General features: G+C 41.9%; 3 protein-coding genes across 5 annotated transcripts; 2 read left to right on the top strand and 1 right to left on the bottom strand.

Moving 5' to 3' along the window:
* The first annotated feature begins 27 nt into the window (after nucleotides 1-27).
* Nucleotides 28-8,003, top strand: LOC118404826 (28S ribosomal protein S17, mitochondrial-like). Its single transcript, XM_035804187.1, has 3 exons — nucleotides 28-298; nucleotides 5,802-5,948; nucleotides 7,182-8,003. The coding sequence occupies exons 1-3, from the start codon at nucleotides 158-160 to the stop codon at nucleotides 7,371-7,373; spliced, it is 480 nt and encodes a 159-aa protein (XP_035660080.1). The 5' UTR covers nucleotides 28-157; the 3' UTR covers nucleotides 7,374-8,003.
* LOC118404825 lies at nucleotides 928-5,779 on the top strand. Of its 3 annotated transcripts, none has more exons than XM_035804186.1 (3): nucleotides 928-1,700; nucleotides 2,133-2,617; nucleotides 5,531-5,779. In XM_035804186.1, exons 2-3 carry the CDS (start codon nucleotides 2,233-2,235, stop codon nucleotides 5,758-5,760), a joined length of 615 nt encoding a protein of 204 aa, XP_035660079.1. In that variant the 5' UTR covers nucleotides 928-1,700; nucleotides 2,133-2,232; the 3' UTR covers nucleotides 5,761-5,779. The 3 variants fall into 3 exon arrangements, with proteins under 3 accessions (XP_035660079.1, XP_035660078.1, XP_035660077.1); XM_035804185.1 differs by having other exon boundaries at nucleotides 2,125-2,617; XM_035804184.1 differs by having other exon boundaries at nucleotides 928-2,617.
* LOC118404824 (NADH dehydrogenase [ubiquinone] flavoprotein 1, mitochondrial-like) lies at nucleotides 7,630-18,863 on the bottom strand. The gene is made up of 14 exons (XM_035804183.1): nucleotides 18,677-18,863; nucleotides 17,829-17,905; nucleotides 17,029-17,115; nucleotides 15,993-16,141; nucleotides 14,628-14,761; nucleotides 14,059-14,123; nucleotides 13,840-13,944; nucleotides 13,086-13,155; nucleotides 12,575-12,630; nucleotides 12,251-12,316; nucleotides 10,760-10,926; nucleotides 9,353-9,561; nucleotides 8,722-8,831; nucleotides 7,630-8,204 (listed from the first exon to the last, which is right to left on the bottom strand). Exons 1-14 carry the CDS (start codon nucleotides 18,723-18,725, stop codon nucleotides 8,121-8,123), a joined length of 1,428 nt encoding a protein of 475 aa, XP_035660076.1. The 5' UTR covers nucleotides 18,726-18,863; the 3' UTR covers nucleotides 7,630-8,120.
* Between the last annotated feature and the right edge of the window lie 1,789 nt (nucleotides 18,864-20,652).

The following is a 20,652-nucleotide window of genomic DNA, read 5'->3' as shown; positions in this document are numbered from 1 at the left end:
CTGCAACACTTTCGAATTTTTCGCCTAGCGAATAGACTGCTAGCTTTCTCTAACTTCAAAGATGGCCGTCTGACTCTGAGGATTTTGTAACAGAAACACAGACTTTGCACGTGTTTTGTTCCAATTATTCCAAATTCTCCCATTTTCCAACGCCACGATGCCGGTGGGACGGAACTGGGCGAAGCTTCTGCGGGCATGGAACCCGCAGTGGGTCATCGGGAGGGTCGTGGGGGTCAGACTGGAGCAGGTCGCCAAGGTCAAGTGTGTGAAGATGGTTCTGGACCCGTACATCGTCAAGGTAGCTATTTAACAGTGGTGCGATTATCTATGTACATGTAGGGTGTACTTCGTTGTATCACTTCTAAACTAGTAGGGAAAGTGAAGAGAGAACGACGCTCGCCACTGGAAAGACCTTCAAAATACCAGGTGTAAAACGTGCCCTACCCAACATCTGCTTAGAGATTACATTGGCACCTAAAATCACATTTGTGCACTTGAACATGTCAAAGGGTTTTGAACATGTCAAAGGGTTATGTTTAAGTGGTATTAAGAGATAGTAAGCTTCAGTATAGGGCTAAATGGTGCTATTTTGTCAGTACATTTAGAGCAGAGTGGTTTCAGCCAGGTAGGAGTTGAAATGAAGCGGTCTTACGTGTAAATACTAGTAATACTAGTACTAGTACAATGTATATGAATTCTTTTAAACAACCAGTGTGTGCTTACTTAGCTTATGTTTTGACGTCTATCAGACACTCAGAGCTTCTAGCTGGCGCGTTCTGCTCCTTGCCGCTATGTGTAGCCAATGTGGGTGGTGCTTTTGCGGCAAGAACACAAACCTCACCTACATCAGCTACATTGTCTCTTTCCAAAAATTTTAAGGGACAGGTCCTGGAGACAGCCCACAGTGTTACAGTAATACTCAGCAGTACTTGTCTCTCTCCATTTCCGCCGTGGTCATACCTAGCATGCCTCTGGCAGGCAGGCACACACGTCCTAGCTCTTCACAGCCATACCGGAAGTGAAAAGAGACTCCTCCCACTTCCGCCTGTGGCTGTGCTCCCGTGAAACCCCAGTTCTTTTTCTCGCTACGCAGGTTACACACACGCGTTTCTAGCTCCGCGTTTTTTCGCGTTTACTTCTATTACAAGTTTCGTTGAGTGTTAATAGACATGTCTAGTCTCTAAGTTCTTAGTTTCTTTGCTAATACACTTCTTGGAAGTGTTTTTTTCGTGCGTGAGGAGGTTTGGTCGCGTCAAATCTTACGCAGCTCCGACACGTGTGACGGGCAACATGTCCAGGCACGCATCCGCCCCCTCGCCCCTGGAATCTTCGACGGAAGCTGAGCGCTTGTTGGCGTTGTGCGAGTCTCTTTGTTTCCGGAGAGTAGCCAGCAAAACGAGCTACTACTAGGTGGGCGGACACCCGTGGCTCCGCAGGAGTGGAATGACCAGCATCCTCCCATGCTATTGACGTGCGGTTGACCGACCGTTTTTCGGCAGAGTTTCCCGCGGCGGTTTAATAGGAGAGCGGCACGTCGCTCAGAGAGTCATCGTTCACCAACATGTCGAGCCGTGTCCGCGTTTTTTCGGGTATTCGTAGTAGTTATCAGCGGTTTGTTTACAGCGACGTCTAGGCTTCGTCTCCTCGACCGCTTCGGCAGCATGTTCCAACCGCCCGCGGGCCCTTCCGCCTTTTATCAGGTAAGTTTGTTTCCGCGGCATACTGTCGCCGCGCGTAGTCCTCACTACGCCCCGTCTTGTGACCGATATGTGTTTACGGAAATTTCCCGCAGTATTTTTACTTGAGCAGCTCCACTTCCGTGTTTGTATAGTGGCGTGTATCCTCGCCTGTCACGCGGGAGACCGGGGCTCGTTTCCCGACACGGAGCCAGGAAGCAGATGGGTATTTGAGTAGTCACGGAGTGTCTATGATTCATTATCCTTCATTACCAGGTGAGCAAGCTCGTTTGAGTCCTGGTCATTGTTCAAATTAGTTTCACGTCAGGGTGTTTTTGCTCGTTCCTCGAGCGACATATGCACAGAAGCTGAGTGCTGTTTTGTCGTCACTATATTGAAAGTGTTTAAATGCTGTGTCCCAATCCACGTGCATACATTGCTATGAAAGTGTTTCAGGTGAGCTACGCTCGCACCACATTCCTGCCTGGGCGGAGACGTTTGCAGTTCCACCGAGCCCACTTCGGCAGGGTAGCGCGGATGTGCTGCCAACACAATAATGGTGCACCATGTGACACCTTTGGGACACAACAGCAGAGAACCCATTCCAACCAGTCTTCCTCGGAATTTGGTCATGGGTCACAGCAGCATGTATCAGGTGTCAGCGGACACGAGAATATATCTGAGATGTAGTGCGGCCTTTTCGGAGCCCGACGATTCTCACACAGCCGGCATGCAGACCGGGAGTGTGACTAGTATCAGCCGTCGTTTCTTGCTCAGCTGGCAGACCGCCATCAAGACGTACGCAGGGCCGTTTATGAGCCATGCTGCTGGAGACTGCAGGCCTAGGCCACATAGAATCATCCTGACTGGCGCTGCAATCGTCTACGGTTCCAGGGCGCCTTCCGCTGAGCGGACACAAGCACCGAATGCAGCGATGGTAGGTAAGTGTATTCCAAGCCATGCTGCAGGTGAGTGGAAAGTCCAATTCAGGACTATAGCAACGTGCCTAACCATAGGCGTCAAGCTGAGGTATGTTTTTGTTCACTTTCATGGTGCGTGTTATACTCGCCCAAATGACTTTTTGCGGTGTTTTTTTTTAATACTTCAATCCCGTCTAACAGGGTCAAAATGACCGTAGGAGGCACCCAGTGCCTTTTGGCGAGGATTTTTCTCACGCTGGCAGTCTCGTAGCGACGTCTCTGCCAAGTTTTTAAAGTAATCCGTTTCATACCGTTCATGAATTTTCTCAAATTCTTGAGTTGTTGATTCTTTCTTTACTGAGAACGTTATAGTACGTTCATGATTGTGCCAGGTAGGGTTGGAAAAATGTTTCTCCATGGGGAGAGTTTATGCAGTAAAGTTATGTGGTTTTCATTGTTTTACTGCCAGTACTTCCAGTATGGAGCCATGCTACGCCTCTTTAGAGGTAAATGAGGGTTTGTTAAACCCATTGTTTTCGCTCCGCTGTTTATTGTTGACTGTTATGCAAAATTTGCTGTTACTACTTGGCTTAGATCGCCAGGTTGCTTAGCATTTTTATGCAAATGTATTGGAATGGATCGTTGAGCGCACTTTCCGTAATATTTCTCGTTCGGGTCACTCGTCGTCACTGTCATGTAAAATTTTCGTGGCTACGTTAGCGTTGATCGCCATCGTGTTCGACTTTTCTTAAAAGCTCCTTGGTTATTCTGTTTCAAGCTGATCAAGCAGCTTCCGCTGTTTCAGAGTTGTCTGACCATTTTAGGTCTTCGCGGTTTTCGTTACTTGGTATGTTACTTGAGTTTCTTTTCGCTGATGTATGTTTTCGATTGTTTTCGCTCTCGCGTACCAGTTTTCGATTTGTTTTCGGGTCTTTTAGACGCGCATTTTCGCCGTTTTTTTTTGTAGGCTAGCCAGGCGTTGACCTCGGGTGTTAGGAAGTCTCACGCTTCTTTTGAATATTTTACCTTTTGAATATTTTACCGCTACGGCGGTGGCCGCTTTGGAACGTGGTGTTAGGTCGGACTTCGCCATCAGCTGTTTACGTGTTAATCTTTTTACCATTATCATCACAAGCCGTGTGCCTTATGAGTGTATGAATGAAAGACCTTTGTGGTACATTCTTTTCTCGACGGACTAGATAGGCTGCCTTTCAAATAGGCCCTGTTCAAGCATCTCTTGTTCGTCCGTCGTGTTCCAAGTTCAAGCTTAGCTCATCCTGACCACATCACATTCGTCTGCCGTCAACGCGTATGTTACATGTCCTTTGTAGTTCATGCGACAATCGCTACATGGCGCTGTTTTTAGGTCAGACTTTGCGTGTATTTTTAATATGGCGTCTCTCGCACTTGAGTGACTCGTCTTCTGACGTGCAACACATTGTCTTTGCCGCGTTGTTTCATCGAGCCTTTGTCTTTTTTACCCGGGTTACTTCCATGGTTTTTTGTATACCGTTGTAGTTTTTCTGATGTGGGCTACGCCAGCCGTCAGTTTCGGTTTTCGTCTGTGCAGACGGGATTTTAGCGCTTCCGTAGTAGCGCATCCATACTCGGCTTTCGAGTTAGCGTGTTCGTTACCTTGTACGGTACCGGTCATCTCCGACGACTTTTACAGCATTCGAACGTGTTTCGATTTTGCACTCTTAGCCATGGGCTTTCTTGTTCACCCACACAGTGGGACGAGTACTTTTTTGTTACGGCATTAACCGTTAATGATTGGTGCGTTCATTTCAGGTACTCAGCCGGCCAGTTATACTTACCGCTCTTGCTGGAAACGGTAGGCGGCTTCACAGAGTTTCGGGTCGTTCCGTATTCACGCGTTACTTCACAAGGATTCCGCTGTTTTTCTTACAGGCGTGTGCTTCGATCTTCCCGGATCGTTTCTACAGCACGTTCCCATAGCAACCTTTGACGGTTTGCCCAGTTCCTTGCCCACAGGTCAAGGCGGTTTATGTGTTATAACGTTATTTACTTTCTTGCCAGAGAAAGTTTTATAGGACTTCTGTCTCTGTTATGAAGATTTGAGTAAAATTGAGTCGATTTATTCCTCCTTTTCATCTTTTTTCTTTTTGAATGAATCAGGTGGTACCCAGCACGAGAGTACACATTTTATATTCATTTGAATTCTCCTCTGACCAAGCGTGTCAGGCTGGTGCTTTCCTGTGGCGTTGAATTTGCTCCACAGGTGCTCGCCTGAAATAGTTCTCTTCCAGATCCCATGCTGAGACTCCATGCTGAGACTCGGTAGGAAGAGTCCAACATTTGGCATTTTCAGATGCGAATAGAACGTCTTCGTCTTCACAAAAATGGATCGAACGACCTCTTTTTCACACTTGGGTTATGGTTTTTCCATATACAAGTAAATGACCAACAAGGTCTTCGCCAATCAGCATTCCCTGTACTTGTTTTGGGCTATTAATTAAAGGTGTTATGCCTTGTGTTTGCAAGCTCTTTTTCATAGAATATGAATATTCCGTTCTTTTCAGACATGGCTTGTTCTGCGAGCTTCTCAGCTCTGGAATGCTGTGCAGTTTTCTATCTGCATCTAGCAGATTTGGATCCAATGTTTCTTTTCACAGGACACTTTTTTAGGAGGGCTCCGACCTCTACTGCCTACACAGCCAGGGTTCTGTCTAAAGTAATGATGAAGGCAGCTAACTGGGCTTTTGTTTTGACATTTGGAATGTTCTGCAACAATTTCTTTTTTGTCTCTCTGGTTAATCAGTACTGGCCTCTGCTATGAAGTCATGCTAGGTATGACCACGGCGGAAATGGAGAGAGACAATATAAAATTGGACCAACTTACGTGCAGGACAATTGTGATTGTCTCTCCTCCATTGAAGCCGTGGTCATACCCGCCCTATCTTTGTGTTGCAGGTTCTGCATTGGTATATGCCCGCCCTAAGTTCTTCGGCCAGTACTGCAGCTGGATTCAAAGTAACTGGGGTTTCACGGGAGCACAGCCACAGGCGGAAGTGGGAGGAGTCTCTTTTCACTTCCGGTATGGCTGTGAAGAGCTAGGACGTGTGTGCCTGCCTGCCAGAGGCATGCTAGGTATGACCACGGCTTCAATGGAGGAGAGACAATCACAATTGTCCTGCACGTAAGTTGGTCCAATTTTATATTTTCTTTTCTTCTCTTCCTGCAGTATTTTGGGAAGCCCAGAATATTCTACGTGTACGACCCAGAGAAGAAGTGCACCATGGGAGATGTTGTTCTACTGAAGGCTCTACCCGAACCCGCGCCGACGACACCCCACCCCTCCACTCACGAGATTAGTGAATTTGTGCATCAGGTTGGTTCATATTAAAATTCCAGCTATCATGGAAGCTCATCTGTGTTGTTAGCAGGGTTGTAGCCAACACCGGTCCTTCCGTTTTGCAGCTGGGGACGGAAAAAAATTTTGCCCATTCCGTCCTATGTGAGCAAAATGTAACCCTTAAAATGCAGGAAATGTTGTTTCAGAGGGTCTAGATTTCAAAATTTTCCTTGGGAGCATGCCCCGAACTCCCCTAGGAACGCTGCGCCAAAGCCAGTCAAAATCGAGGGGACGGAAAATGATTTCTGGCTGGCTACAACCCTGGTTGGTAGTAATCATAGTACAATGATCAATGCTCTTCTAACACAAAGGCACGCATGGATCAAATTTTCAACGACCACTGTCTTCCTTCTAAGTTCTTGGAAGAACATTTAGCATTGTGCTAAAATTCTAGCTAGTTGAAGATCAGAAAATTGTCCAGGTACAGGACTAGAACTATCCTGAACATCAGTGTACCAATGGCTTGACAGAACTGAACAAGTTACAAGTGAAACAAGTCCTTATTGATCATGGGGTTATTTATTTTTATCTGATCGGCAAGTGATGACATTGCCACTGGTGATGACGTTAGTTTAGATGCTATGTAAAATAATGTTCTTGAAGTATGCACAGTTGCATCCTGCCAGTCAAAGGTTTCTATATTTCTTCAGCTGTCTGGTTTCTTAAATGCATCAGTCCAAATGATGTGTGAGTCTATGATAATTTTACTCCATGTACCTGAAACTAATTGTTTATCTACTTGTATTTACACTAAGCTACGATATCCGTACATCTTTTGTTTCACATGTACATGTACTATGTTCGGCTTAACAGTTGCGAAACAAGTACTTGTTGATCATGGGGCTATTTATATCTGATCGGCAAGTGATGACACTGCCACTGGTGATGACGTTAGTTTAGATGCTATGTAAAATTATGTTCTTGAGGTATGCACAGTTGCATCCTGCCAGTCAAAGGTTTCTATATTTCTTCAGCTGTCTGGCTTCTTATGCGTCAGTCCAAATCATGTGTGAGTCTATGATGATTTAACTAACAATTGCTGTAGCTGAAACTAATTACTAGTGTATCTGCACCTGCATTTACACTATAGCTGCTGTGTATCCTTTGTTTCACATTTACATGTACTACAATATATTCAGCTTAATAGTCTGACTATATACTGCAACTTAGTCCAAATGCAAATGGTAATATGATCCGTTCTTTCTGTAGGTTGGGAGAATATACGACCCCATCAGAGGCCAGCGCTGTGAAGGCACGACCCTCCTCCCCCCTGAAACACACAAACTTCCCCAGCAAGCAACCAGAGGGCGACCCTACAGCGAGATACCTCCAGCCGAAAAGTCACCCTACGAAAAAGTCTTACCGGAGTCAGAATATCACCGCAATAAAGGACTACCATGATAGGTTTAGGAGCAGTAAAGAACCTTGAAGTTCTTGTTTCTGTGGAGCCTTGAATCATAGATTATAAGTTATTACTTATAGGTGCATTTCTGAAAACATGACATTAACTACCGGTATTCCAGTATCTCCATACAAATATGTACTGAGAGGATGCTTTAGAGAGCTAAGTTTAGAATCACATGGTTGATATGTTCATTTCTGTTATAAAGCTAATGTCTGATACCTGGGAAATAAAATCTACAAAAACATGACAGCATTTGGGAGTGGTGTATACTTTTATTTACTTGTTCACACAGTAAAAGTACAATTGCAGATTCTGTCACACAAACTGGGATAACACCTAGATAATGCGAGATGAAGACTGTTCTGTAACAGGTTATTGTTTTGCTAAGATATTTGTTTTTCCTGTATCTTATATTCTTTACCAAGAAAGGTGTTGAAATGAATATATGGACTGTTGTCTTGTGTTTCATACTTCACTCCTGTACAGTATATCTTAAATTGTGTTATATACATGTACACTACATGTATACATATGGATTTGTAGTCTTTGGGGTGGTTACAGAAGTCAAACCATGACCAGGTTTTGATTCCAACAAATTCTGAAGCAACATCCAATACAATAAAGGTTCTAATTCAAGAAGAATTGTGTCTTATACCATATGTATGTTTATGATCACATCACATGCTGACAATGCAGCACTGCTCTAAATTGTTCTTGAGGACGATTTGTTTCCAAAGGCTGGGTTAAGCAGAAGATGCAGCTTGTTTCTTCTTGTGGTACGCCTCCATTCGTGCCTCCAGCTCTGGACGGAAGTGCCGAATCAATCCCTGGTAAATGAAGGATAAAATATTTCTGGGTTGATGTACAAAAATTCATTTAGAGAGCAAAGTCGTGACATCATCAGAGTGAGTCTGCTTCCAAATTGGTGTCTCATTTTGCATATTGGTGTTCTACCGTGCATACTGGTTTTTGTATTTGCATTAGGTTTTCTTATTGGCATGTGGCTGTCTTCAATTTGCATATTGGTGAGCAAATTGATGCCCTCATCTGCATTTCAGTGACTTGTACCTGAGGGTTACGACATTCAGAGATCTGATATTTGGGTACAAAGAACAGAAGACTGTTAAGATAAATATGCAAATTAATGAGAACGCCACAATGGTGGACAGTTTTCTTTTAGAAAGCCCTTTGAGTAGGAATTTGGATAAATGTGAAAACATCCTATTCACTAACATGTATGTAGCATCTAGGAAATATGGTTTACATATATAGCATTACAGTACTGTGTTTCCAGAAGTTATGGTTGACACAGTGGATGATGTCATATACAGAAGGGAATTGTACCTGTACAGGCCAGGCTGCTCCATCCCCTAGAGCACAAATGGTGTGTCCCTCAATCTGCTTGCTCAGTTCGTACAACATGTCGATCTCGTCAGGACGGGCGTTGCCTTCAACTGAGGGCAGAGAAAACGAGACGTTAGAAGACCCTGCACAGCAACTTGGTGCCAATATAGGCCTAGCTAAAATCGTGTTCCTAGTGGCCAGCCTTACAGTTGCCACTACCTACATTGTAGGGGGGGAGGGGGTCATTAACTCCACCCAGCGAGAGATTGTGTACACACAGGCTAGAGTCAATAGTGTTAATCACAGACAGCACATGGAGCTTTCAACATGATATCCAAGAAACCCACTCATCAAACTTAAGTATTTGACAAGTAGATTATGGTAACAGAGAAAGATCATTGTGGAGTCATATAGCTCTTAGAAATGTCAAAGTTTTTTTGAAGGCTTGATGACAATAATAAAATGATCTTACAACTGAAGATATAAGTAGAAAGGGTAAACATCTCATGTAAAATAATCTGAATATTTCCACAGAAAACTTGCCGCAGTAATATGGTAAGCTGCTAGGGGACCCGCAATCTGAAGTTTTCTGCAATAGATCTAAACCTATCATGTAACAACATGCTCTTACCAAATCTGTACATGATCTTAGTCATCCAGCCGGTGCCCTCGCGGCAGGGCGTGCACTGTCCGCAGCTCTCGTGTTTGTAGAACTCTATGAGGCGCGCGATCCCCTTCACCACGTCCGCCTGCTTGTTGAACACGATGACGGCTGCCGTGCCCAGGGCGGTCTGGGACTGGACCAGCGCGTCAAAGTCCATCATGACATCATCACAGACACTGGAGTTGTGGAAAAGAAAAAGATATCAGGCAGTGGTCAAAATACTTCTTTCCAGTGTTCTGTAATATTGCAGAATGTCAAAATATTGTTCTGCAATTTTGAAATATTTTCTGCAGACACTAAAGCCTCCATACATTCTTGTCAACCTGATGATGCCTTGCATCTAGTTTTGCAATGCATATTGCAATAATAAAGCTGCATTACTGTAATTATTTATTCTCTCACTTTATTTTTAATGTCAGTCTTCAAAGATGATGCTTCTTCTCCCTGATATCACAATTTAGGTCTTTTATCAACCATCCCATCACTCTACAGGCTGATTCAGACTTTTTGATCAGTTTTGAGTGGCATATTCTGGCATGCCGTATTCTGGCACGCCGTATTCTGGCACGCCGTATTCTGGCACGCCGTATTCTGGCACGCCGTATTCTGGCACGCCGGATTCTGGCACGCCGGATTCTGGCACGCCGTATTCTGGCACGCCGGATTTTGGCATGCTGGATTCTTCTGCTGCTGTGACCTTTCTGAGAGTAATTCTGCCCCTCAGCATTTCTCAGAAGTTACCATTTTAACTTAAACTTCTCGAAAACTCTGCATGCACCATGGAAGGTGGATGCCCCCAGACCCTCCCTACAATAGTCACTTACCGCGACTAACCTATCCAGAGTTCTAGCCAGGATTTCATTTTGGCGTAGTGGGAATGGCATGGTAGTGAAGTGACCAATCAGGAGATTGGTGTGGAAGGGGGGTCTTGGCCCCTCCACGGTGAGATTTTGATAATGTAGAGTTAAAAGTTGGTACTCTGTTAACATCACAGTCAGTTTTGAATGGCATACCACCATTTCTCAGCCACATGAGGGCCTGCAGAGCATCCAGAACTTCCCACGAATCCTCGACGACGGGGAAAGAGCAATGATGATGATGACCATCATTTTTCATTGTTTAGATATTGATTAGACATTGTTGAACAAGCAAATGATAGCAAAGCACCACTACACGAGTTAAAAATGAGCGTAGTGGCCCTTATTTTAGCGTGGTGGTCACAAATTTTAGCGTAGTGGCCCACTACGCTAAAATGCACTAGCTAGAACCCTGCTATCAATTTGGACCCCCTATAATAAAATCCAAGCTGAAACCCTGGGGTACTACTTACTTCAAATATGTATCATGGACTTGGCAGTTACAAAGATTTCTAACCTTCTTGGGATGAGGGGGGTTGAGGACCCCCCTGGGATGACAGCCAGAAGGTTGTCCCAGCCCCCGATCACCCCTCCTGCGTGGCGCTCGATCAGTTCCTTGAGAGGGATGGACATCTCCTCCTCCACGGTACACGGGTTGTTCACTTGGCCAGAGATGTTAAACAGCTGGGGGAGAATTTAGAAAACAGCACATTAGAACTAAATATGTTGATTTATTGGGACTCGATGTAATCTGTATCTCTGTTATATCTTATCTGACCCTCCCTCCCTCATGACCTCAATGAAAAGCGGCCTGAAGGCCAACATGAGCTTGTCATGAACAAATAAAGGTTCAAACAAACATTACAAACAAATGTCTCCACCACTGAGGTACATGTACATGTAACACAAGAAAAGACGTATACACAGGGCTCTAGCCAGCGTCCGTTTTTCCGTCAATTGACGGAAATTTGCTGTGTGTGACGGAAAAATTTCTAAACCAATCCGTCAACCTTGACGGACAAAAATCCTTGGTGGAAGCTACAGGCGGCTTGGGGACGCCGTCCACGGCCGTAAAAGCCACACACTGTTTGTTTTGCTATTGTTATTAATTTGTTGACGAAGTGTGTCGGCGCCCTTTAGCATACGATAATCTCATTAAAAACCCGTTTTTCAAGGTCTCAGTTCAGTCTTTCTAACTCATGCAAGATTGTTTTCGCGATTTTCGCGACAATGGGAATTGGCTGACGGAAAAAATTCGAGCTGGCTAGAGCCCTGCGTATACACAATTATGATGCTTACGCATGTATAGTGAGCGAGGCATGCTAACTTCAGTGGGTTCTGCTGCTTCTGCAAGAGTTGTTTACTTAAGTATAGCCTGGTATCCAAGCCAAATAGATAGAGGTTGCATGAGAAGTTTGGCAGCTATAATGGGAGTGGTTACCAGGCTAACTTAAGAAAACATATTTCTGCTCACAACAGAATGTTGTATATTCTACTTCACGCACATACATATATTAGGCTTTCTTTGTTTAAAGAGTAAAAACTAGTATAATTGGTTTCAATCTCAGTTCCAGATACACATCTACAACTACCTTCACTGTCAATACAGGGTTCGAAATACACATACTTAACTTGCAATTTGCACATAGTTTTTGAGATTTGCATGTAAAATTATTCTGAACTTGCAATCTTGCATGTTGAAAATACCTGGCCTATTGGAAAAATACTGAGGAATTAGACCCCCTACTCTTAGACAAAAAGACAAATGGACGTGTGTCTTTATCCTTTCTTGTTTTTGCCAGTAACTTTCTCCGGTAGCTTTACTAGATGTAATCAAAATTCACTGATTCAAGCTAGCGATACTCGTCGCCATCGCCACCTAGTTGTCTTTTGCATGTAAATTTTTCAAATTGCATGTAAAATTTTTGCCAACTTGCAATTTTGCATGTAGCAAAAAAAAAGTATTTCGATCCCTGCAATATATACATGTACATCAACAGCATCATACCTTAGTGCCAGAGTTCCTTGTGCGACCCATACCGACAAACCAGTCTCCTCCACGACGGCATATGGTCTGAAAAAAATGTCAATATACAGAAACCTAAGATTAAAATAGGACCAAACTAAAGAAGTGAAGTGATAAAACAGTGTATATGACTGATTTTCTATGTATGGACATGAGTATCTCCTACTCAGTCCTAGCAATACAAAAGTGAACTGCATCCTTGGTGACCTATAATATGTGTATGTCATACCTGTATTTGGTGGTACAGGTAATACCGTAAACTCCCATTCAACATATGCATCTGTAAACAAGTAATCTTTTACTTACAGGCGCTACAGCAACAGTTTCCACATTGGCCACAGTTGTTGGACAGCCAAACACACCTGTAACAATGACCAATCAGCATCAGGCTTACAATAAGATAAAGGTTACAGAGTAGTCCATAACAAGTTATCAGACATCTGATTGGTTTATGCTAGACTGGAAAACAAAGGTTGGGATTTCCTAAGTTTTCAAACAAGACAAGAAAAGGGTGTACTTAGTAGAAATGCTTCTCGAATTTTTGGAAGCAGTTTGTATAGTAACATTGCGGATTCATTTTAACAACATCCTTCAACATCCAACCCTCATAAGACAGGGAACAACGGATGCTAAACCAGATAGTGAGTGAGGGAGTGAGCATTTAGTTATGTTCCTGTAATTAATATAACAGTTTTTTTGTTTTTTTTCTTCAATCGAAATTGTATAACTCACCACGGATGTATGCTGTATGTAAATAACAGGTGCCCCCTTTGAGGCTAGAGTGTAAATAATACTGTAACCGAAATGAAAAACTCACCAATGTCAGCAGGGAATGGCGGCTTGAGACGGGGTTTCCCAGCCTTTCCCTCAAGGCTTTCAATCAGCGACTGGTAAAAAACAACAGCAAGACACATTGTCAGTAAGAGCTACTGGTTAACAAAACAAGAAACACTTAGTAAGATATATTTATGAAGGTTAGACATCCAGGCAAACAACATTCAAATACATAGCAGAGTGCATGTACAAAAACTCTTACTGACAAGGTTTCTTGTTAGAGACATGGTTTGAAAGTAACAAATTTTGAAAGCCTTGCATTGTATGATGGTAGAAGTTGTGTTTTGCTTACAATGGTAGAGTGCATGTACAACAACTCTTACTGACAATGTTCAAATACAATACAATCTCTACAACTGGATAAAAAAAGAAGATTTACTTCCAGATGGATGTCACTTGTAATGTTCGGAAGTAAATCTCCATTTTGTTAATCCAGTTGTAGAGATTGCATTGAATTTGAACATTGTCAGTAAGAGTTGTTGTACATGCACTCTACCATTGTAAGCAAAACAGAACTTCTACCATCATACAATGCAAGGCTTTCAAACTTTGTTGCTTTGAAACCATGTCTCTAACAAGAAACCTTGTCAGAAAGAGTTTTTGTACATGCACTCTGCTATTGTTACGAAAACAGAAATGTAACCACAATACAGGGCTTTTAAACGTTCTTATTTTCAAAACCATTTGCAAAAGCTCTGCCCTTGAGGTGTCGCCAAAAAAGAAATGATGTGGCTTACTGTTTCTTCTCCGCAGATGTAGGCCCCGGCACCGCGGTGGACATAGATGTCGAAGTCGTAGCCAGAACCACAGGCATTCTTGCCAATCAACCCTGCCTTGTAAGCCTACGGAGAAATACACAGTACATTAGCACCACCTAGTGATGCAAGGCAAAACTGCAGTCAAGCGTTCATGATGACATTTTCACAAATATGAGTGGTAGATTCTATAATGCTTACCTCTTGGATAGCGACCATCAAGTTGGTTCCTTCATTGTAGAACTCACCACGGATGTAGATATATGCTGTATGGAAATAAATACATAATAGATATTGACAAAGAAGTACATGTACATTGTACTAATGCTTTCATATACATTTTGTACTTTGATCACTTAAAATATTTAGCACAGAAAAAATGGGATAGCTCCTTTACTAGCTCAATTACTATAAATTCATTTACGTTTGCATTAGTTTTATCCAGATTCTTGCAATAGGAGGGAAGATGAAGTTTTCACCAGCTTTTAAATTGGCTGTTGAAACAATTCTATAGAAAAGTAGAAATACATTTGAAACCCAAATTTGCCATGTCATGAAATTGCAGTGGAGATGTCACTGTGACCAAAAAACACTGCTGAAGCATACAAATTTACTGAAAGTTAAGATGTGTCCTTGAGGTTTGAAAAGGAACTGCAGGAAATGTATAATATGTACAGTTGCTTGAATTTGAAAACTTAGAGACAGTAATTGATCTTTTGATCCACTGTCCATCATAAAAAAGTGTCCTTGATAAAGTCTGAATGACTAACCAGCCCTGGCCCCCATGGCCACTCCGGCCACCAGACATCCCTCCACCAGCTTGTGTGGGTCGTGCCGCATGATCTCACGGTCCTTACAAGTCCCAGGCTCACCCTCGTCAGCGTTTACAACCAGGTACTTCGGTCTGTAAGCAAAACAGTCACACATTTAAGAGAGAGCCCATAACACTGAGGGAGCCACACGGCGAAACATGTTTGTTGTGTGTCGGTTCGAATAAAGTTCCTAAATGGGGAACATGCGGCTCCAGCGTCTTTTCTGAAGATGTGGCGTAAGTGTGAACGGTTGGCCTTCTCCACATACTCTAGTCACACATTTAAGAGGGATGCTTCAAAATATGCCAATAAATAAGACACAGAATTGCTGTATAATGCTTGAGCTTCCCTCAAAAAAATGCAAATGGTGACAACAGCAGTAAAGCCTAGGAAAATTAATGGTGTGTCTTCTACAAAAAATAAGGATGAGTGGGTAACGATTTTCTCTTCTTTTAGAGTAAGCCAAGGCTATCCAACATGTAAAACTGTGTCCAGAATTTGTATTTTCAACATTATACAGATATAGCCATTACATTGTACAAGCAACTTTATCATTAAACTTAACAAAGAAGGACAATGTCTTCTACACATGATTCTTACATCAACTGTTCAAAGCATTAATCTGCTGACAGAGTGAAATGCAGGAAGTTTTTAAGAAAATTGAGAGAGAGCCTACTTACTTGAATTTCAAAATTTGGTTCTAAAATTTCATCACTCAGAACTTTATGTCCCTTACCAGCAGTCAACCACAACACAAACAAAAAGGTTGGCAAGTTTTTGCTGGAAACACAATTATGCCTATTTTTTTCTCCAAGCACAACCCTGTTTCATTGATAGAACATGTAAATTCTGTGACCACTTGTATCTTGAAGACGAGACACATTTTTTACTAGAGTGTACATTATATGAATACGAACGCCAATCCCTATTTAATACTTTACAAATAGACAATATCTGTAAGAAAATGTCAAAACAAGACTTGTTTAAGTACTTGATGTTATGCAAGGACGATCATGCTATCGACACAATATGTAAATATGTCTCCATGTGTTTCAAAAAGAGAGAAGAACATGTTAGATGCAGCCATTAGAGATTGTAACACATAGTGTCTTAGTTCCTTTTCCATTTAGACTAGTTTAAAATCATTGTATAAATCTAGTTTCTTTTTTCCTCTGCATCCATAAGACCATATGTGGTCCCTTTGTGCATTTAGCCCTCGGTCATGAACATGCAATAAAGATTATCATATCATATCATATCATTGATATTGCCAATAGGTGAACAAGCTACATAAAAGAAGATGCCCATGACACTACAACTGACCTGCCATCGCTGGGTTTGTTCATGAAGCCCCACTTCATCCCCGTGGGGAACCCGGCGCCGCCACGCCCACGCAGGCCGGACTTAACGATCTCCTTCAGGATCCAGTCATGCCCCTTCAGGATGATCTCCTTAGTCTTGTAGTAATCACCCTGGGAAGGGAAGGGAATAACAGTTACAGGTAAGGATGTGTACCGGTACAGTGTACCGATACAGTACCGGTACAATCAATTAGGTACAGGTACAAAAATACCGAAACCCTGGTGTACCGGTACTGGACCTGTATCTAATTAGTGCAAGCCAGGCAGGATAACAGGTCAGGGGATGGCCACTTTGACAGATAAAATTACTGTGAAATCACCATAGCAGTCTCTGAGCCCCAGTGAGGGAAAACTACAAGGGTCAAATTTTTGTTGCATCATGTGTCTACCATAATAAACACGTTCTTATTGGTTCAAACATGCTTCTACCCTTTTTAATACATTGTTTTGCCGTTATAATATATTATAATGTAATATTATGATATGATATTCAATGCCATGCATTTAGATCCGGACTCATTTGGTCCGGACCTGTACCTAAACCTCTTGATTCGAATCCGGATCTGTACCTAAACGTGGGTTTAGGTACGCATCCCTAGTTACAGGCAATGTCATTTCAAGGTTTATTGCTTTATTTATATAAACGGGATATAAAGGTCACCTCATGCATAATATGGATAAACCTAAAGCCTGAAGCCTAACATTTTCATTTTTACGACAAACGTTTACTACAAACGTTATGACTTGCTCCGCTTATAATTCAAACATCTCTTTTCCATGGCATGACATGCAGAAATATCTAGTTTAAAAGCATGTTTCAAACATATACAGAAGACAGTCCTATGAACACCATTTCTCCACCCTGATGTGTTGCCAAAAAGCAGCTACAAATATACATATCAGTACGTACTAAACATTGCTAAAAATGTGCTATGTTGTATTGCCTTTTTTGCAATACAATGCCCCAATGTCTCAGGGGTAGAGGCAATATGACCTACCCTTGCCATGGCTCCTTTGAGTTTCCAGTCATGCCGACCGTACAGGTTGGTGAAGATGCGATCCTCGTCACTCAGGGGTCCGTATGTCTGTGTGTAGAAAAATAAGAATGACTACATCAGAATATCTGATGCAGGGGTCTAGCCAGCGTCCGTTTTTCCGTCAATTGCCGGAAATTTGCTGCGTCTGACGGAAAACTTTTAAAACCAATCCGTCAACCTTGACGGACAAAAATCCTTGGTGGAAGCTACAGGCGGCTTGGGGACGCCGTCCACGGCCGTAAAAGCCACACACTGTTTGTTTTGCTATTGTTATGATTGTTGACAATGTGTGTCAGTGCCCTTTCGCATACGATAATCTCATTAAAACCCGTTTTTCAAGGTCTCAATTCAGTCTCTCAAACTCCTGGAATAGTGTTTTCGCGACGATGGAAATTGGCTGACGGAAAAAAATTTCGAGCTGGCTAGAGCCCTGATGACTACATCAGAATATCTGATGGCATGTGAAAGAGAGTTATACAAATGAAAACATTACTCTTCCTTCACACATGTGAAGTTGTGAACAAACAATTGTAACAGTTTCCTCTTGATATGTACAATGTTTAGTTTGAAAAAGACATGTTTGTTTGTTTGCTTGTTTTACTTATTTTACCAGGGGTAACACGTTATAAACATGTTATAAAAGAAATAAAATCTTTGAAGTATTAGTAAATACTTGTCATGTACATGTGTAAATCCATTGCATTTACCTCCACAATAAGTAGTAATTATATAATAAATATGCAAGAGAAATGCTAGCCTACCTTGGCAGGTGCCTCGTCAGTAGAGTTGTTCCTGATGCTGACTGAAGATGCTGCAGCTTGTTTGGACATTAGACCACCTGGAGAAATAAACAGACATTAATTAATAAGTTGTGACCTAAAGACAGTTAACCTAAATGTTTTGGCACCTTCACATGCATGCGCACTGCTATTAATCCCCGTCAAAGGGGGCTGAGCAGTAGTAAAGAAGAAGAAGAAGACATGTCGCCAATCAGGACACTTCAGCACATACAGACCTTGGGCAACAACTTGTGTTGTGGCTACTGTAAGGGTCACAATTCAGGTTACAGGGGTTAGGGATTGAGATAGGGTTAGGGCTAAAATTGAGGTTTGCGTCCTCTCAATGTCAAAATGTCCATGACGAAACGTCAAGGAACTGAAAAATTGAAATGTGCAATGAAAGAAAAATAGCCATAATGTTAATAGCCTATATTCTAGAAACAAATAAAATCATTATTAAACAAACATGAATCATCTGAGAGTTTTGTGGTACCGAAAAAGGGGGATAAGAAGCTGTTGGTATGAATTTGTACATTTTCTAACACTGTGTGTAACTGGTTAAATCTGTAACGTTAACCCCGTGACGTAACAGATACTAGTACCTGTTATCAAACCTGCCAAAACAAGGAACAAAGACGACTTATCAAAAGCAAACATATACTTTACCTCAATAACTGTGAAAATTTACTTACCACGATGCTAACTAAGCAAGAAAAGGTGCAGAAAGATCTTATAAGTTTTTTTGCTCCTGACAAAAAACACAAAGTTACCGCCCCCCTCCCCACAACTGCGTCTACAAAAATTGTACATTTTTCAGACGTTGAACTCACCTAACCGGGCCCTGCATGCCACCGCCTGGACCTTACAGAGAGAGGCCATGGTCTCAAATCCCACAGAAAGACGATGAAGGTTGGAAAAACGTCAGATTTTAACACTTTTCCCTTCGTCCTTCCACCCAAGTCTCTCTTTTATATATCTTCGCTATGACCTTACATAAGGGAGATACCAAGTATGGCAAATAGGGAACATTTGTTTGCGTAACATTAGTAAGATACATAATAACATCAGTAATTCCAATAAACCCCATCAATATATTTTGAGATTATAAAACATTATTTTTTAAATGTATTTTCATGCATTTTAGGATCAGTAAAAGTCACATAGATGAATCAAAAAATGTTAAACCTAATTTTCCCCTATAATGATAGTAGTCTAAGCCATTCCACCTTTTTAGCGCCTCTTGCGAAATGTTAAGAAACTGCAGTTAAGGATAGTGACCGGAGCGGAGAGAATGTCGCATGTTGTACGCACGTTTCTTTGAGATTTGGTAAGACATTTTCAGCCTCCCTAAAGATGTAAACGTAAGAAAGAAGGTTTTCTGTGTCCTTAAAACATTTTGAGGTGAGAAAGTCGTCTGACACTCGCTAGGAAGTTATCAGGATTTGAAAGAAAGTTGTTTCGGTCATGTGGGGAGGGGGGTGGATAAGTTATAAATAGGCTTCAGAATTCTACAGTCAAAAATGAAATATAACTGTACGATATCTGCCTTTGAAATCAATTTGAGAGTTTAGAATTGGATATCATTAGTACTTTATAAGGATACTTGTGTAAAGGTTTTGCTTGGGATTCAAACACAGAATATTTAGATTCTAAGACCACATAATGCAATTGTCATATTTTGACTCTTACAGAACTAGACAACCATGGCAGTACAGAAGTTTGTCAAGAAAACTGTACGACTGCTGGAGTTGGAGAGGCAGGCAGAGATAGAGGAGGCAAGGTAACTTACACATGTACATTGATTTACCATAGCGGGGATTTATTTTTGCAAGGAAGGGAAAAGGAAATTCTTTGATTGAAACAGTAACGTTAGTGCAATCAAGGAGGTTGAAAGAGTTCAACCCCCTTGGTGCAATATAAGACAGAACATGTGTTCACTGTGGTAACTAAATTTTCTCTGTTATTATCATTAGCACTTACTGTCCTCTTGAGTTTTCAATGTCAAAAGTGTAACTATGAAGTACCACATTTCTGTGTTTAGGCCACACCAATTTAATTCCTTGGTTCACGGATTCGCTCGCTCCTATTTTTTGGAAAAAAAAATAAAAATAAAAATTACCACTCAGCAAATTTTCACCATTAATGAAACCATTCACCAACTTTCTGGTGTAGCAAATTGGCCTTTATATCATAAGCTCCTTAAAGTGTGGGTACTGGTGCTGTTACTGTACAATAATAGTGTTTTTGTACTTTTTTCAAGCTGAAACCTTTTTTTCTTTATGTTTTGGATTAGCAGTTACCTTTACCCCAACCATTTTACAATTTTTATTTTTATTTCGCCCTTTCGCTCCATATCTTTTATGAAAAAATCCGTGAACCAAGAAATTAAATTGGTGTGGCCTTATGCAATAGTACTAATACAGGAAGACTAATGTTTTTTTACCCTTTAGCAGTGCTCAGCTCTTTTAGAACTGCAGGGGCTTTTTTGTCTGAGACTCTGAAAGAGGATATGTCTGTAACGGTCTAGAGCAATGACGGGTACGACTCACGCTGCTAATAAGACAGATGTATTTATTGATAAGACCAGACAAGAGTACAAGGAAAACTAAATGTGACATACCTTTACAACCGGTGTTCTCTAACTAACTTTCAAAGTATAAACTGACTCATTCTCGAATTGCATTCGAGAATGTTATTCGATATTCTACTTCGCCAACGGCACGTGCTTGGCCACGCGTGGATCACGTGCTCTCAGCACGTAATCCCCCGCGCGGCCGGCAGGTGCCGTGGCTACTTTCTAAGTATA

The sequence above is a fragment of the Branchiostoma floridae genome, chromosome 17, assembly GCF_000003815.2.
Source record: "Branchiostoma floridae strain S238N-H82 chromosome 17, Bfl_VNyyK, whole genome shotgun sequence".
NCBI classification, from domain to species: Eukaryota; Metazoa; Chordata; class Leptocardii; order Amphioxiformes; family Branchiostomatidae; genus Branchiostoma; species Branchiostoma floridae.
Note: the sequence above shows the minus strand (reverse complement) of the source record. Positions and strands in the feature narration are given on the sequence as shown.

What these genes read in the sequence shown, in the direction of transcription:
- LOC118404826 (XM_035804187.1), top strand. Translation starts at nt 158, where the DNA reads ATGCCGGTGGGACGGAACTGGGCGAAGCTTCTGCGGGCATGGAACCCG. An exon ending in TGGACCCGTACATCGTCAAG is followed by an intron (nt 299 to 5,801) that starts GTAGCTATTTAA and finishes CTCTTCCTGCAG; the next exon opens with TATTTTGGGAAGCCCAGAAT. An exon ending in TTAGTGAATTTGTGCATCAG is followed by an intron (nt 5,949 to 7,181) that starts GTTGGTTCATAT and finishes TTCTTTCTGTAG; the next exon opens with GTTGGGAGAATATACGACCC.
- LOC118404825 (XM_035804186.1), top strand. Translation starts at nt 2,233, where the DNA reads ATGGTGCACCATGTGACACCTTTGGGACACAACAGCAGAGAACCCATT. An exon ending in ACCGAATGCAGCGATGGTAG is followed by an intron (nt 2,618 to 5,530) that starts GTAAGTGTATTC and finishes TTTGTGTTGCAG; the next exon opens with GTTCTGCATTGGTATATGCC.
- LOC118404824 (XM_035804183.1), bottom strand. Translation starts at nt 18,725, where the DNA reads ATGGCCTCTCTCTGTAAGGTCCAGGCGGTGGCATGCAGGGCCCGGTTA. An exon ending in TGATGGTCGCTATCCAAGAG is followed by an intron (nt 13,945 to 14,058) that starts GTAAGCATTATA and finishes ATTTCTCCGTAG; the next exon opens with GCTTACAAGGCAGGGTTGAT. An exon ending in GAGCAGCCTGGCCTGTACAG is followed by an intron (nt 8,205 to 8,721) that starts GTACAATTCCCT and finishes TTCATTTACCAG; the next exon opens with GGATTGATTCGGCACTTCCG.